Source organism: Corvus kubaryi, unplaced genomic scaffold, assembly GCF_017639235.1.
Source record: "Corvus kubaryi isolate FWS band 111438036 unplaced genomic scaffold, C.kubaryi_AGA036_p1.0 37272, whole genome shotgun sequence".
NCBI classification, from domain to species: domain Eukaryota; kingdom Metazoa; phylum Chordata; class Aves; order Passeriformes; family Corvidae; genus Corvus; species Corvus kubaryi.
Genome location: NW_024581084.1, coordinates 2,639,758 through 2,655,425, shown reverse-complemented (window position 1 = coordinate 2,655,425; position 15,668 = coordinate 2,639,758). Strand labels below are relative to the sequence as shown.

General features: G+C 60.1%; 3 protein-coding genes across 13 annotated transcripts in view; 2 read left to right on the top strand and 1 right to left on the bottom strand.

Moving 5' to 3' along the window:
- ENPP7 (ectonucleotide pyrophosphatase/phosphodiesterase 7) overlaps positions 1–1,465 on the top strand; it is a 6,820-nt gene extending 5,355 nt beyond the window's left edge. Inside the window, exons 5-6 of the mRNA XM_042025617.1 lie at positions 224–322; positions 717–1,465. Of these exons, the coding sequence (XP_041881551.1) occupies positions 224–312 (89 nt within the window). The 3' untranslated portion in view covers positions 313–322; positions 717–1,465. The remainder of the gene's footprint in view (positions 1–223; positions 323–716) is intronic.
- RBFOX3 (RNA binding fox-1 homolog 3) overlaps positions 1–7,668 on the bottom strand; it is a 140,547-nt gene extending 132,879 nt beyond the window's left edge. For 5 of the 11 annotated variants that reach the window (XM_042025591.1, XM_042025602.1, XM_042025606.1 and 2 more), the window contains exon 1: positions 6,401–6,672. The gene's annotated coding sequence lies outside the window, so the exon portion shown is untranslated. Of the gene's footprint in view, positions 1–6,400; positions 6,682–7,582 lie in introns of those variants that run through there. The other 6 variants (XM_042025592.1, XM_042025598.1, XM_042025599.1 and 3 more) reach the window with 6 other exon arrangements.
- Positions 7,355–15,268, top strand: CBX2 (chromobox 2). Its single transcript, XM_042025585.1, has 5 exons — positions 7,355–7,473; positions 7,568–7,611; positions 8,160–8,225; positions 9,761–9,830; positions 10,087–15,268. Exons 1-5 carry the CDS (start codon positions 7,402–7,404, stop codon positions 11,434–11,436), a joined length of 1,602 nt encoding a protein of 533 aa, XP_041881519.1. The 5' UTR covers positions 7,355–7,401; the 3' UTR covers positions 11,437–15,268.
- The last annotated feature ends 400 nt before the right edge of the window (positions 15,269–15,668 follow it).

Sequence of the window (15,668 nt, the reverse complement as noted above, 5' to 3'; positions counted from 1 at the left end):
CCGCGGGAACAGCGCCACCTGGCGGCGGCTCCGGGGCACCGGCCCGTGCCCCCCCACCCCCTCCGCCGCTCGGGCCCACCGTGTCCCCGGGGGCGGAGCTGCTCCCCGGCCGGGTGGGGGGAGCAGAACGGGTGGCAGGAGGTGGCAGTGACCCGTCCCACGGCCCAGCGGCGGGAGCTGCCCCGGGGCAGGGCTGGCACTCACCCTCCTCTCGGCACGGCAGGTTCGGATTCTCCTCTCCATCCCGCCATGAAGCTGCCGCTGATGCTGGGACTCGCTCTCGTTCTGGGATGCTGGGGAGGAGTTTTCTAACCCCCACCAGGTAACTGACCCCAAGGACCCCCGGAAGGACTCTTACCCAGGCAAACACGTGCCCCGTTTGGGAGTGGTCTCCCCGGGTTTCGTCTGTCCGTGGAGCCCCCTGAGGCCACTCGCTGCGGGGCACAGCAGGGGCTTCACACCTCAGGCAGGGCTCTGTGTTCTTCCTGCCCCGGGTCAGCATTGACAGCACCCAGGGCATGGGCTGGGCTGAAGAGAAGGGGCGGGCACCCTCTTGGACCCTGCCACTGCCCCCGTCCTGTCCCCTCTGTCCTCTGTGTGCAGCCAGGTCTGGACCGTGGCATGAGCAACCACGAAGGGTGAATCCTTCACTGTTCGTGGCTCTGCACGTGCCTGTGTGTGGCTGCACGACCAGAGTTTGTCACTTGCTTTCACAGTACAAATTTGTCCGGAGAACCACCAGAACAAGTAACTCCCAGTCTGATTCCCTGGCACTTCCAGCACGGCGCGCCTCCAGCCGATACCTACAGGCTGCAGAGACCTGAAACGAGCACCCGCAGCGCTGTGCTCTCCTGTCCTGGCAGCCCCCAAGCTCCAGGCAACTCTACCAGAACACGTGGCAAGATGGGAAAGGACATGGCTCACAAAGACAAGCAGTCCCAGGCTCAGGGAATTGGACAGAATTCCCAAAACATCTCTAAATTACTTACCCGCGCTCCTCCGGCATGACTGAGTCCCCGGGGGAGACGCCTCTCCCAGGCTTTGGGGTGAGGCCAGGATGCAGCGCTGTGGAAGGCGGCACTGAGGCACAGCCTGACCCCGACACGGTCACCCCACGTTTGCATCACTGCAGCTGCGGGAGGCAGAACAGCTCCAAGGTGGCTTTGGAGCAGAGGCAGCTGATACATGCTGAGTATCTAAACTAATTAAAACGGTGTTCAGAGTGTGCTGGGAGCCTCCCCTGAAAGCCCCACTCACGCTCAGCCTGGACCTGCGGAGGAGACAGGGAGGCCCCATTCGTCTCTGCTGGCCACAGAGCAGGGCTGGCCATGGCACCCCCAGCCCGGAAGCCTCGGCAGCATCCCAAAGTCAATCAGCACTTCCAACTCCTGCCCCAAGAGCCCCGGGTGCCCTCAGCACCAGCCTGTGCTTTTGGCTGTGGACAGAACTGGGAAATGCCACCTATGCACCCCTGAGCAGCAAATCTGCAGCCAGGATGGGCCTGGCTGCGCTGCTCCATGGCAGAACTGCTGAGACCCGCCCCAACTGCAGCCGAGTCAGCTCCTGGGAGCTCTGGGAGGGGAGTTGGTATATTTTGGAGAGACAGGGAATGTGGCAGTGCCAGGGCCAGGACCCCCCAGCTTACAGCAAACTCCCAGCCCTGCAGTTCCTGAGCCGGGGCTGGCAGAGCCTGGGCCGATTGTGCCAGGCTCCCGGGACCTCTCCACAGCAGAGCTGAGGCAAAAGCCCCTGTACAAATCCAAACCTCCCTCTGCAGGAAGCAGCGCAGGGTCCCTCAGCCAGGCTGGGGCTTAGGGGACAGGGAGCAAGACACCCCCCATCCAGCAGCCCCCATTCCGGCCCCTCCAGGGGGGCATTCCAGCACCCCCAGACCCCTCCCAGATGCTGTGGTGCCTTTCCCCAACCCTGTGCCTCATCTCAGGGGCTCGATAAACATCTGTTGCCATAGAGACTCGCTCACTGCATCGGCTTCACCCAAGGAGATGAAACAAGAGCCGCACCCTCAGAAAAACAGGAAGAAAATGTTTGGCTTGAAACTGTGCTGGGGTGGGGGTCAGGGCGACAGCAGGAGCAGGGAGGCTCTGAAAGGGGAGCATGGCCAGCGCTGTGCACGCCATTGAAATTGGTATTAATGGTAGGAGTGCACAGAAACCCTCCCAGTTATCCTGCTGCTGACCTTGGGAGTTCCCATGCAGGTCAGCACAGCCATGCACATTCTACGGGCAGAGGCAGCCAGCTCTGTTGGGAAGTTGCTATCCTGGAGATCCTGGCAGAGCCTGCAGAGCTCAGAACCCACTGGAACCAGGCTCTGAGTGTCCTCATGCCCAGGGTGCCCAGCAGGTACAGAGCAGGATCACAAACCCATGGAATGGTTTAGGTTGGAAGGGACCTTAAAGCCCATTCTCATTCCACCCCCTGCCATGGGCAGGGACACCTTCCACTTATCCCAGGTTGCTCCAAACCCTGTCCAGCCTGGCCTTGGACGCTTCAGGGATGGGGCAACCACAGCTTCCCTGGGCACCTGGGCCAGGGCCTCCCCACCCTCACAGACGAGAATTTCCTCCTAACATTTAACCTGAATCTCTCCTCTCTGAAGTTTAAAACCACTTCCCTGTCCTATCACTCTCTGCCCATTTAAAACGTCACTCTCCCTCTTTTTTATAAGCCTCTAAGTGCTGAGAAGCTCCGGTGCTCAGAGGGCTGGTCCCAGTCTGGTTCCCAGACTCACACAGGGAACATGGAGTTTGTAGTGACCAACCTCCTGACACAAATCCTCATCTGAGAGCTGATTTTTCCTCAACTGGGAACAGGAATTGAGTTCCTGACTCAACCAGCAGCATTTGGGTGAGACAGAGCTCTGCCAGAAAAATCCATGGTGAGGAAGGGACCATCCTGGAGAAAGGTTGAACCCTGACATATCCCTGCAGGAAGGTTTCCATCGCCCTTCAGTCACAGGGTTTGCCATGAGACGCACCGAGGTGCAGCTGTTTTCACTCGGGGCAGCCGAATGCAACGCGCTGGACACGGTGTTGATCCAGCTGCACTTCCAGCACGGATCATCCTCCGAGCCCGGTGCTTCTGGGCACGGGGGAGCTGGGGGATCCCCCTCGCTGGCCCAAGACCCGCTCCTGTTGCTCCGTCCCGCCGCCCCCCGCCCCGGCGGTGTCCCCAGCGGCGCTGTGCCGGTGCAGTACCGGCAGCCGGCGGCCGAGGGCTCCCGAGCAGCGCCCCGAGCTCCCGGCGCGGGCGGGGGAAGCAGCTCACGGTAAAACCCCGGCCCAGAGCATCTCCCCAAACCCGCGGCCACCAGCCCCTCGCCCAGCGCCGGCCGCTGCCCCGGGGCCATCAGTGCCCCGGTGGCTCCCGCGGGGAGGGATCTGCTCCTCGGTCCTGAGGGAACCACCCCCGGCTGCCGCCGGGCCCGGGGCACTCCCCAGCACCCACTGCGGCTCTGGCTGCACCACAACGCGCAGGGATGCTCCAAGGGATGCTCCAAGGGATGCTCCAAGGGATGCACGTCACACACCGAAATCTCACGATCCCCTCGTGCCCCTGACAACGTGCCCCGGGCTGATGGATGCTTCGATGTCCCAGGCCAGACAGATGAGACGGATCCTTCCCGCAGTGGGTGCGAGTTTTAACCCCACAGACACACAGAACCTAAAGCGGCTCCTGCTCCCTGCTCCCCAGCCCAGGAGCCATCTCTAGCCCGGCCTCTTCCAAGGAAAACCCAAAATTGTCAAATTTTGCATGTCCTTTGAGCCTTTCCCAGCCCTTCACGTTGCTCCTCATACCTTGTGCATTGGCAGTGTGGGACATTTTCACCAAACATTTCCCAATGACAAAGGCCAAAGCCCAGCCCGGCCTTGCCCGGACACAGTCGCTGCCTGATCCCCGCGTCTCCTCCCACCCTCCCATCCCCACGTAATTCATTCCCCATCGCCCCCCTCCCCGGGCTGGGGGTCACGCAGCAGGGAGAGCCCCGCTGTGTATTGCATCCCAATTTGCCATGCATTTCCACACCATTTGCTTCCTTTTCTTTTTCCTGCACTGGGAAGCTGCTCACTGCCCAGGGGTCCCAACCACTCCGGGATGGGAACATAACAACAAACATACAAGGACACGTATTTATTTATGGCACATGGTGTGTGGGGACACTGCTGCCTCACAAAATGCCTGGTCTGGGGATGGCACGTGCCCCTATGGCTCCCGCACACGGCCACAGGACCCAGACCCGATGTGGTCCCCGGCCACCCCATCCTGGAAGCTGCACAGCTCCATAGCTGGCTGCAGTACCCAAATGATATGCAGATCTCTGTGCTGCTGACACAGATTGGCTCTGATTGGCTGATGCCTTGGGAAAAACAGCCACCATTTGCCCACAACAAACATGGCCACCATGGCCCAGCTGTTCCCTGGGCTGGCCCCAGCCTCACCCTCTGAAGTCAGGGACATCACACCCCTCCTCAGGCACCCCCGTCACCTCTGGCATGGGGGTCCCACGGAGCTGGAGGGAATGCACCTGCTCTGGGGGGGGTTCAGCACCAAAACAGAGGCCAGGGGCCCTGTGGGAACACCCATGGCCTTGATCCCAACCCTGGACCTTGACCCCCACCCTGGACCTAGCGGGCCAGGGCTCCACAAGCCCCCAGAAAGCAGCCACGTCCCTCACTCGGCCTGACAGGATGGGCAGAAAGCACAGAGCCCACAGCAGCCCAGGGGTGCACAGAACTAGCTCCCAGTAAACCCCTGGGTATAGAATACAGATTTCCAGTCCAGGGAGCAGCACAGCCCCTTCCCCCTCAACAGGCAAAGGGGACTCAGTTCCCTGTCCCTTCCTCCGACACCAAACCCCCACTTCAGCCTGACAGCCCCTGCTACAGACATAACACAGGACGCACGGCATTCCTGGGATGCCTGGCGTACTTGGGAAAAGCTACAAAATCATGTTCCATCAGATTAGTTCAGGGGTCTGACTCTCATTTTTAAGATGACAACAGTTTTCGTGGTGATTGGTGAATTTATTGGCCCCGCTGTCACTTTGCTCAGCAGGAACACGGGGCCAAGCTGTTCACTGCATATTCCTGAGTTTCTCCAGAAAGGTGAAGTCCCTGTCGGGGATGGGAAACACTGAATTTATCAAAAAGGCACTCGCAGGTGGAGCCACAGCTTTGGAAGCAGTGGGGGGCATCTCGTCCTGCCCCAGTCAGCAGCCCCAGCTGGTGCAGCCCCTGCGGCGGCTCCGGCCAGCAATGCCCAGGGAAGCTCCATGGCTGGGATGGTCTCCTCTGGCTGACCAAGTGGAAACAGGACATCCCAGAAGCCCTGGGGATACCCCACTCTGCCAGAGGTAAAAAGCATGGAGCCCACGGTAGCCCAGGGACTGCCCAGGACCAGTTTTTAGTAAACCCCTGGGAGGAAAAAGGAGATTTCCAGCCCAAAGAGCAGCACAGTCCTTTTCACCCTCAGCAGGAACAGGACACGTGGCATGGGGGCTGAGCAGCATTAGAGATCATTCAGAGACCCCACAAGGGACCAGGGACAATGCTGATGGCACAGCCCCACAAACGCTGTGGTCCCTAAAGAGGCACGAATGTCATAGGCTGCTCCCACTTCTGACCCCCAGTCCCTCGCCAGCTCAGCAGGCAGCGGATGGAGCCTCTCCACTCACACGGCCTTCCCTTCCCGGCCCCGGCAAGGGAGAGAACAGCGACCCTAGCCCTGCATCCTCGTGGGGAGCACAGGAACAGCAGCACTGAGGGGCAGCGGGGAGAGGAGCTCACCCAGCATCACCCGAATCAGGGCTCATTCCCGGCAGGGATCATCTCTCAGAGCCGCGTCCCTGCAGCCAGGAGGGCCCCAGCGGCTCCTCATGCCCTGGGCTGCACCCACGCCACGGTGATGCCGGGCTGTCTGTGCACGGCTCAGGCACACAGGAATGGGAGGTCACACCGGGCTTTTTCTAAAATCTAAGAGGTGTCGCACACAAAGAGCCGAGCTGGCAGAAGGTAAATGAACTCAAACAAAAAGTGCGGCGCTGTGTTACAATTCTGTGTCACCTTCGGCTAAAAAAATGCTCCTACAGCTCTTCTCGTCAGCGAACGGCCGCGGTAATTGTCAAAGAAAACAATGAAAGGTGACAGCGCCCGGCCCAGGACAACCCCCTGGCATCGACCCAGCACCCCAGGCACGTCCACATCCCGCAGAGCCCGAGTCAGTCCGGTTTCTCATTCCCTCATACAGAGGGTCCCCGTGGTGACATTCCCCCGCAGCGGGGACAGCGCAACGCACCCTCTGCAGCTCCAAATGCTTTTCTAAACCCAGCATCACGAAACCCGGCATCGCTAAACCCGGCATCGCTAAACCCGGCATCGCTTACCGGAGACGGCAGTGCCCGGGGTGCGGGCGAGGCCCCACGCAGGACACCCCATGGCCCGTCCGGCTCCTGCTCAGTCCCTGCGCGCCGCGGGCACCCAGGCGCCGGGGCGACGGCAATTCATATCCCTGCGGCTCCCGCACGGTTAACGGCAGGCTCCGGGCCCGCGGAGGAGAACTCCCTGAGGTGCTGACTCATCTTCTTCCATGCCTGTAAAGCACCATATTTCATCCTTCCACGCCCACAGCGCACAACCGCCGTGCAGCAGCTCCTCACGCAGCCCTGCACGCCTCGGTGCGTGCGGTGCCGGCGCGGTCGGTGCCGCCGCACCCCCGGTAGTGCGGCTCGGGAGGGATCGTGGGCCGGGCGGTACCGAGCTGCGAGCCGGCACCGCGCGAGGGTCACAACCGGCCCACCCCCCTGGGAAATCTTTTATTCTATTATAATCAACTATTTTAGAACTAAAACGTGCCGGTACTGCTGCCGCCTGTTCCGGCCCGGCGGGGACCGGCGGGGACCAGCGCTGGCTGCCCCAGCCCCAGGGTGCTTTGTCCCCAGAAGGGACCCCGGACGCGAGAGTCGGAGCCCGGGTCCTCGCAGCAGGAATCCCTCGCGGGGTCGGACCGGGGGGATCCCCCGCGGGGCCGGCCGGGGAACCCCCCTGCACTGCCCGGGGAAACAAAGCCCCGGGCCGGGCCACCCCATTGTCCCCGCTCCGGCCGGGCAGCGGCCGCCCCCGCGCGGGAGGAAGAGGAGGGGTCGCACACAGACAATGCCTCCCCCCACCCCCCGCGCCGGATCGCCCCGCCCCCTGCTCCCCATTGGCCGGCGGGGAATTTGGGGACACCCCCCCCCCCCCCCCCCCCCCGCCGTATGGTGCCGGGGGGCGCGCGTGGATCTGGGGGGGGCTAGGGGGGGTGGGAGCGCGCGCGGCCGCCGTCGGGGGCGCGCCCGGGGGCTCCCCTTGTGTGTGAGTGCGCGGGGGTGTGCGCGCGGCCGGGGCCATGGAGGAGCTGAGCAGCGTGGGAGAGCAGGTCTTCGCCGCCGAGTGCATCCTCAGCAAGCGGCTCCGCAAGGTGGGACCCGCCGCCCCCGCACCCCCGCCCTCCCCGCACCCCTCCGCACCCCCCGCCGCCGCTAACGCGCCTCTCTCCCCGTCTCTCTCCGCAGGGCAAGCTGGAGTACCTGGTCAAGTGGCGAGGCTGGTCCTCCAAGTGAGCGGGGCGGTGCGGGGCGCGGTGCGGGGCGCGGTGCGGTGCGGTGCAGGGCTGCGCGGATCGCGGAACCACGCGGTGCGGAGCGGGCTGCGGTGCGGGGCGCGGGTACCGCCCGCCCGCCCGCTTTTGTTTGGGTCGTGCCGCTCCTTTTGTTTACAAATAAGCGCGGCCGCGGCCGGGCCCTCCCCGCCACCGCGTGGGGCTCCGCTCCCCCCCGGGTCGGTCCAATCCCCCCTGGAGTCGCCGCAACCCCCCCGTCTGTGCCGGCCCCGCGCCCCTCGCCCGCTCTGCTGAAACCGGAGCTCCCCCGGGATGCGCGGGGCTCGCCTCGCCCCGCGGCGGCGTGGCCGCCCCCTTCCCGATCTCCCTCCCCCGGCCTCTCTCCCCTGCCCACCCCCCGGCTGTGCCGGCCCCCGGTACGGGCATGCCCCGGTCCGTGCCAGGCCCGGTTGTCCTTGGGTGAACCCCCCGGTGCCGCGGCGCTGCCGGAGCGGCGGTGGGGGCCCGGCCCCCCACTCTCACCCAGTCCATGTCCTCTGTTGCAGGCACAACAGCTGGGAGCCTGAGGAGAACATCCTGGACCCCCGGCTGCTCCTGGCTTTCCAAAAGAAGTGAGCAAACTCTAAATATTTCTAAGCAAACTGTAAAGTCAATTAACTTCTAATTGGCTGCACGTGTGGTGGAAGTTGTTGGAAACAACAGCCTGGAGCTGGCGGGGCCCTTTGTGGCCAGGCCCTTTTGTTTGTCCCTGGAGTCACGGTCCAGGTCTACCTGGAAAAGCTCTGCCCTGGCCAGACAAACACCGAGGGTTTATGGCCCAGTTGTGCTCTGGGTGCACCCAGGGAATGTGGCAGCGCCCGGCACAGACCTGGGGCTCGAGGTCCCCATTCAGCGCTCTGGGGCCTTGGCTGTGCTTGGGGGGTGAGCAACCCTTGGGGGGAGGTGGTGCCTGGGCTTGTGAGGCATTAAAGCAAACATCTGGAGGGTGAAGCTCTGGGAGGGTGAGAGAAATAATATCTGGGAGAAAATCATAGAGAATGGTTTGGATTGGGAAGGATCTTAAAGCTCTTCCCAATCCACCCCATCATTTCCACTAGACCAGGTTGCTCCAAGTCCTGTCCAACCTGGCCTTGGACATTACTGTGGATAGGGCAGCTGCAGCTTCTCTGGGCACCCTGTGCCAGGGCCTCCCCACCCTCACAGGGAAGAATTTCTTCTTAATACCCCATCTAACCCTGCCCTCAGGAAGCTGGAAGCCATTCCCTGTGTCCTGTCATTCCAGGCCCTTGCTCAAAGTCCCTCTCCAGCTCTCTTGGAGCCTCTTTAAGTACTGGAAGGTGCTCTGAAGTCTCCTTAGAGCCTTCTCCAGGCTGAACAACCTGGATGGCAGAACAAAATGGTGTCTTTCCTCAGTCAGGCCCATGGTTCCTGCCCGGAGCCGGGCTGAGAACAGCAATCCTTCCACAGCCGTTGCATCCCAGGAATCACACGTGGAGCAGAGGAGTAGCCAGCTGGCTATGGCAGACATAGTGCTGCCAAGTATTTTGACTTCATAAAAATAAAAATCATTAAAGTTTATTATAGGATTCAATTATAACTGGTTTCTGGATCCATTTTTTCAAGAATAGGATCTGGTGTTGAGTGCAGACAGGATGGTGTTTAATCAGCTGGATGTGTTACATCTTAACACCATCCCATTTAAACAGAACTAGGAAGCAAGTACAGTGACCTGAACCATCCCTGTACCCCAGCCTCCAGCTGGGCCACCATGGCCAGACCAGGAGGTGCAGGAGAGGTGGAAGGAGAGGACTCACTGAGCTTCCAGGGAATGCGTTTGCTTTTCCCACACTCAGCATGGAAGCTCAGCACTGCAGGGGCATAACCAAAGCAAGGCTTAGCAGGGCCAGGACAGATCCTTCCCTTCGCCTGATCCCCTTGTGCCAGAAAAATGGCAAAGCTCACTGGGAATTGGAAAAGGCACAGATCTAGTATGAGTAACACCATGTGGTCCATCACTGGCTGCTGGAAGCTGCAGGGATGTTGCTGATGCAGACAGGGATGCTCTCCGGTCCCTACCCGGCTGCCTCAGTTCCCCCAGATTTTTTTCTTCCCTGTAAACCTTGTCCTTAATCCTTGTTTTCTCCAGGGAACACGAAAAAGAAGTGCAGAATCGGAAGAGGGGCAAGCGGCCGCGGGGCAGGCCCAGGAAACACGTGGTGAGTCCCAGCAGTGATCGGAACCCACAGCTGTGGCAGCACGGGAGGGGCTCTGGCCTTGGAGGACACTGGGCGTGGGGGTGGCCTCAAGCACACAGCTCCTCACATCAGCTAAGGGATCCCTGAAGATCAGCTACACGGAGAAAGAACCTGTGTGTGTATGAGGCCCTGGCCAGGCTGCCCTGAAGGGTTTGCAGTGCCTGTAACCATTCCTTGGTCATTGCTGTTAACTCTCCCTGTCTCTGTTGCTTTGCAGGAACCAGAGATGCCTGCGAAAACTAAGTCAAGTAGCTCCTCTTCTTCCACATCCTCCTCTTCCTCCTCCTCCTCCGATGAAGAGGATGAAAGTGATCTGGAAGCAAAGAGAGGTCCTCGCAGCAGAGAGACGCACCCGGTGCCACAGAAGAAAGCTCAGATCCTGGTGGCCAAGCCCGACATGAAAGACACTTCCAGGAAGAAGCGTGGGCGGAAACCTCTTCCCCCAGAGCAGAAAGCAGCTCGAAGGACCGTGAACCTGACAAAGGTGCTGAAAACGTCCCGGAAGGAGGTGGGGGGCAGTGCCAAGCTGGTGGGGAAGCTGCAGCCCCAGCACAGCATGCAGGGCTCAGGTATGGCTGTGCTGAAGGATCCACCGGGCGCCTTGGCTGGGCTCAGTTCGGGGGGGTCATCAGTGGAAAACCTGCCCAACATGATGAAGAGCGGCTCGGCGAGCCCCAGCCAGGCCATCAGCTGGCAGAGCTCCATCGTGCACTACATGAACAGGATGTCCCAAAGCCACACTGCAGCTGAGAGCTCGGCGCTGGGCAGGCTGGCGCTGAAGGCACAGGCAGCCAGTAAGGGCAGCTTAGGGCTGGACTTGAAAATGAGGAGCCAGAAAGGCTCTGGGGATCTGGGGCTGAACGTACAGGCACCCAAAACTGCAAAGGCTCCTGGCAGCAGCGCCGGAGGGGACCAGAAATCGGCGTTTGCTGCGGGAGGCCAAACGCTGCCCAACGGCAGCAAGACGCCGTCAAGCTCGTCTGGGGCCGGCATCCAGCCAGCCTCCAGCCAGGAGCTGAACCTCCAGGCTCTGAACCTGCAAAGTGTCAAAAACGGGCCGAGCGTGGCCAGCGGGAGCAGCCTCCCCCGGCACCTCTGCGGCTCCCTGGCCAAGGGCTCTGGTGGCAGCACGGCCACTGCGGGTGCCGGCGGTGCCAAGGGCGGCGCGGTGGGGGCCGGGCTGAACGCTGCCAGTGCTGGGACGCTCCCAGGGGGGGACGGCAGCAAGAGCAAGAAGCAGGCACACCGGGCAGGTGACAGGGACTTGGCCAAAGGTGGCTCAGCTGGTGCTCAAGAGGGACGTGCGGCCACAGAGAGCCGCAAACCAGCCGCCCTGTCTGAAGTGAGCACAGGCGAGGACACCAGCTCAGATTCGGACCGGGATTCAGCTTCCCTCCCAGCTGCGGGTCAGAACATGTCTGTCTCCATCCAGACCAGCCAGGACTGGAAACCCACCCGCAGCCTGATTGAGCACGTCTTTGTCACCGATGTTACCGCTAACCTGATCACAGTGACAGTCAAGGAGTCCCCCACCAGCGTCGGGTTTTTCAACCTGCGGCAATACTGAGCCCAGGAGCATGAGAGGAGGGAGAGGGTCCTTCAGCCTCACCCTCACCTTTGCCCAGCTCTTCCATCAGGTTTTTTTTTCTTCAAGTGAACGTGGAGACCTCATGAGACCTGCTGGAACTTGTGTCTGGAAAGGCTGGACAAATACGCAGTGAAACCTGCTCCAAACTGCCAGCGGGTCCTGGCTCCTCTCCATCCTCTTCTGGAGCCGTGCCCCATGTGAGGGTGGTCGATGCCATTCTCTGTGAGTGGGGGCACTGGTGCTGCCGGGGGTGTCAGGCTGGCCAGTTTTGAGCCAGGCTTCACTGCACGTAGGTCTCTTTGCTTTGAAACAGCAGATGCCAAGGTCTGCAGCTTGCTGGCCTTGGGGAGGTGCGGAGCTGCCATGGGACAGTCTTATACCTGGGAGAGGACCAGGAGATTCTCTTCTGGGCTTCCTGTGGATCTGTCTGTGAGCCATGGGGAACTGCAAGTCAATCCAAATGAGGCAGCTGCTGCTCCCAGCCCTTGAGGCTGTGGGGGGGCAGGTGCATTCGGGGGTTTTTCAGGGTACGCTCAGCCCAGCCACCCCCCTGGGTGAGGTCATTTCCAATGATGGGAAACCCACAACGTTTCTATTGGGGTTTCCAGCTGATAGGGAAATATTGTTTACATTTTTTCTTAAGGAATTTATTTTTTTTTTCATGAGGGAGGGGAATAACCCCAGTCTAAGATAGGGTAGGTCCTGGATGCCACTAACAGAACAGGTGGCAGAGGTGCTTTTATTGGAGGGTGTCTCCTTCCTGCTGGAGGAAAGTCCTGCCTTGAGAGCCAGCAAGATCCACCAGCTTCTCTGCAGTGGCTTCACTTCAGAGGAACGTGAATTTCTGGGCAGCCCAGGGAGCCCACACACCGCTTCTCTGCCTCATCCTGGCATTGCCAGCATCTCCACCTCCCGCTCAGCAGGTTCCAGGCACTCCTAGGGACTGAGCTGGGGTATATTTTTTAAGCCTTGCAGAACGTGGAAAACCTGCCCAACATGATGAAGAGCGGCTCGGTGAGCCCCAGCCAGGCCATCAGCTGGCAGAGCTCCATCGTGCACTACATGAACAGGATGTCCCAAAGCCACGCTGCAACCGAGAGCTCGGCGCTGGGCAGAACGTGTGAACCCTTCCAGCAGCAGGTAGTTCGGTGCTGGGACTGCCGGGTGTCTGTGAGGTCAGTGCCGCAGTTTGGCTGAGCCCTCCTCACCACTGAACGGCCGAATCAGCCTTGGCTGCTCCCTGGGTTAGACTCACGCTGATCATCCATGGTTTTCTCCAGAATGCTCAGAAGCTGGTCGAGGCCACCGCACAGGTGGTCTGGAGTGGTGGGAAAGGAAAGGAGAGGAGAGGGAGAAGGGCTAAGGCCAGTGGGTGCCTCAGGCTGCTGTTCCCCAAGGAACCAGAGCACCTGAGCAGCTGTTCACCTTCCCCTGGCCGTCCCAGCAGCTGGGGTGCTCCTTTTGGCTTGTAATTGCACCCAATAATGGCTTTTTCACTGCAGCGTTTTCCCTACTGCAGATTTCTCCTACAAGCCAAAATTAGCAGCAGTTCAGGCAGAGTTTAGTAGCATTCGAGGGCATTTTAGTTCTGTTGATGCTGAGTCTTTTTCTCAGAGGTGATGAACAGCTGGCGGCTGCCCACTCCCCCGGGTGGTTCAGATGTCGCTCTGCTGGTGGGCCCCTCCAGCAGGCCACTGTGTAGGGGGCCACCAGGTGACTGACCTGGCACCAGGGTAGGCGTTTCCCTTAGCCACAGGCAGGGCCACTCACAGTGTCTTCATACACAGGAGTGTGGATCCTGACCAAACTGGGGGTACACGTACTTCTGACCCCCCTGATGCGGCAGCCCCCCATGGTCACGGCTGCTGCCGCTGGCTGGCAGTGGGATCATTCTCAGGTGATGCCAAAATGTCCCAGTCTGTGCAGTTTACCTTCTACTGTAACTTTGCCAAACGAGCTCCAAGGAAGCACTGGCCTGTGTCAGCAGAAACCAGTGCCCCGGGCATGCTCTGTGCTGTGCTCTTGTGCTGGGGGTACGAGAGCTTTGGGAGAAGAATCAAGGAATCTGGGAGCATGGGGGTGATGCTCTCACCCACACACCAAATGTTTGCTACTTGGCCTTTCCAAACCCAAACTGATTGACGATGTGCCTTTTGGACCGTCCTTATCTCAGCCTAGTCTGTGACAGCGGTCCCTCCACAGGTTTGTGCCTATGCAAAGCAGGGTGGTCACAGGGTCTTGGGGGCACGGTGACACCGATGGGAGAGGTGTCCTGGTCCCCGGTGGGACACGCAGCTGTCATGCAGAGCCCTGCTGAGCGATTCCCACAGAGGGGAAGCTGGCCTGGCAGGGATGCTCTTGCCTGCAGCAATAGGATGTGTGGATTGGTTTCTCCAAGGGGGAGAAGAACATCTGAAGACACTCCAAGAAGGGGCCAGGCCCAGAGGGTGGCGGCAGGAGATGAGCTGTGACAGCAGGTGAAGGGCTGCTGCACACCGGCTCCGAGCCAGCTGCTCCCTCCTGAGCCACGGTCTAAGCTCCTGCAGGTTTCTCCATGCGGAGCCTGGCTCCTGCCTCCTGCTTGGGCAAAGGGGACATGTATCCCAACACTGGGCAGCTCCCTCCATCACCCACCCTTCCAGGCATGTCCCCTCCAGCAGCACAGGACTCTGCTGTCACCACTTGCTATTGTGCCTTTTGCTCACCAGCGGGTTCAATTCCAAAGGTCTAACGATGGTGAAAATGATAATCCAGGATTTTTTTCTGGTCATCTCACCTTGAATTTCTTCCCCAGCCCCTTTCTCACTTGGTGTTCCAGAATCTTGGCTCTCCCAGCAGCGCTGGGGGATTTGAGTGCACGGTTCCTGCTGGGGTTTGCCTCCCAAAGACACATCCTGTGAGTAATTGACTGGAATCTTTGGACAGGGGTTGGAAGACCCCTGGTTGGTGCAGACCCTGGCTGTGTACCACTAGGATTCACGTTCTACCTTTTTTTATTCCTTTTTCTTTTGAGTTTGCTGCTATGGGTTGGCATATTCAGCCGGGTGTCAGACAGGCAATTAAAGGTTTGTCACTTGTCATTTTCTAAGGCGTTTCCGATGTGAAAAGTCCTGCGGTATTTGTATGGTGAATGGATATTTTCCCCAGGCGTAATCTGGTTAAGCATCCTTGTTGTTTTCCATTGGACTGGAAGAGGTGGCCGATTCAGCCATCTTCCTGAGAAACTGAGTCTATTTTTATATATATATTTTGTACCAAAAAAATCCAGGAGTACACGGAGGGATGGAGATAGTTTAGGGGTTTGGTTTGTGTTGAGTTTCTGAGCTGTGTGTGAAGGGCTCCAGAGCCAGGAGAAAGGTTTTACTGACAGAAATTTGAGATAGGTGAAAACAAACAATTGTTCTTGTAACTTGTGCCAGTCACTGCTCTGATTTGTACATTTTAATTAAAGAGAGAGCCAAATCGGTCCTGTATGACACTTATAATTGCTTTAAACTGCAGATGTTTGTTTGCTGTTATTTTCTGAGAACAAAAGTCGGAGATGTTATTGCCCTGGGAAAGCATGAGTGTTATGGGAGAAGGACCAGCTCCCCACGCAGCGTCCCGGTCCTTCCCGGCCCCTCGCTCGCGTTCCTTGCGCAGTTTTCCAGTGTTCCTGGACACTAACGCTAGTGTAGCCCCCCAGCTCTAGGCTGCTTTTAATTTATTTGCAGGAAAACACTAGGAAATGGTTGCGTCGGGTGGGGGTTTTTGTATGACTTTTCCACTGTTCTTTTTTAGCATATCAATAAATATTTTTTTAAACTTTTCAGCCTCGTGTGGTCCGTGCTCCGGGAGCGCTCCCGTCCCCCTCCCTACCCCCAGCACCGCCTGGGGCCGCCCCCTCTCCGGGGCACCGTATTCCCGCCCCGGGATGCGGCGGGGCCCCGGGACGGGGATGTGCGAGGCTGGAACTGGAGCCGGGGAACCGGAGCGGGGAAACCCCACCGCTTTCCCTCCGGGGCTCCGTGCCGGACGCAGCCCCTCCCGGCCCCGGGCTCCGCCGCGGCTGGAGCTGCGCCTGCACCGCGGGCGGAGCTCAGGTGCCTCCGCCCGCACCTGCGGCACCGGGACCGGAACGGGGACGGGCCCGGAGCCGCGCGGGGCCGGCCTGGCCTGCGGAGGGCGCTGCGCGGCCGCGGAAGGGCGCGGGCGGCGGCCCCCGGCCCTGC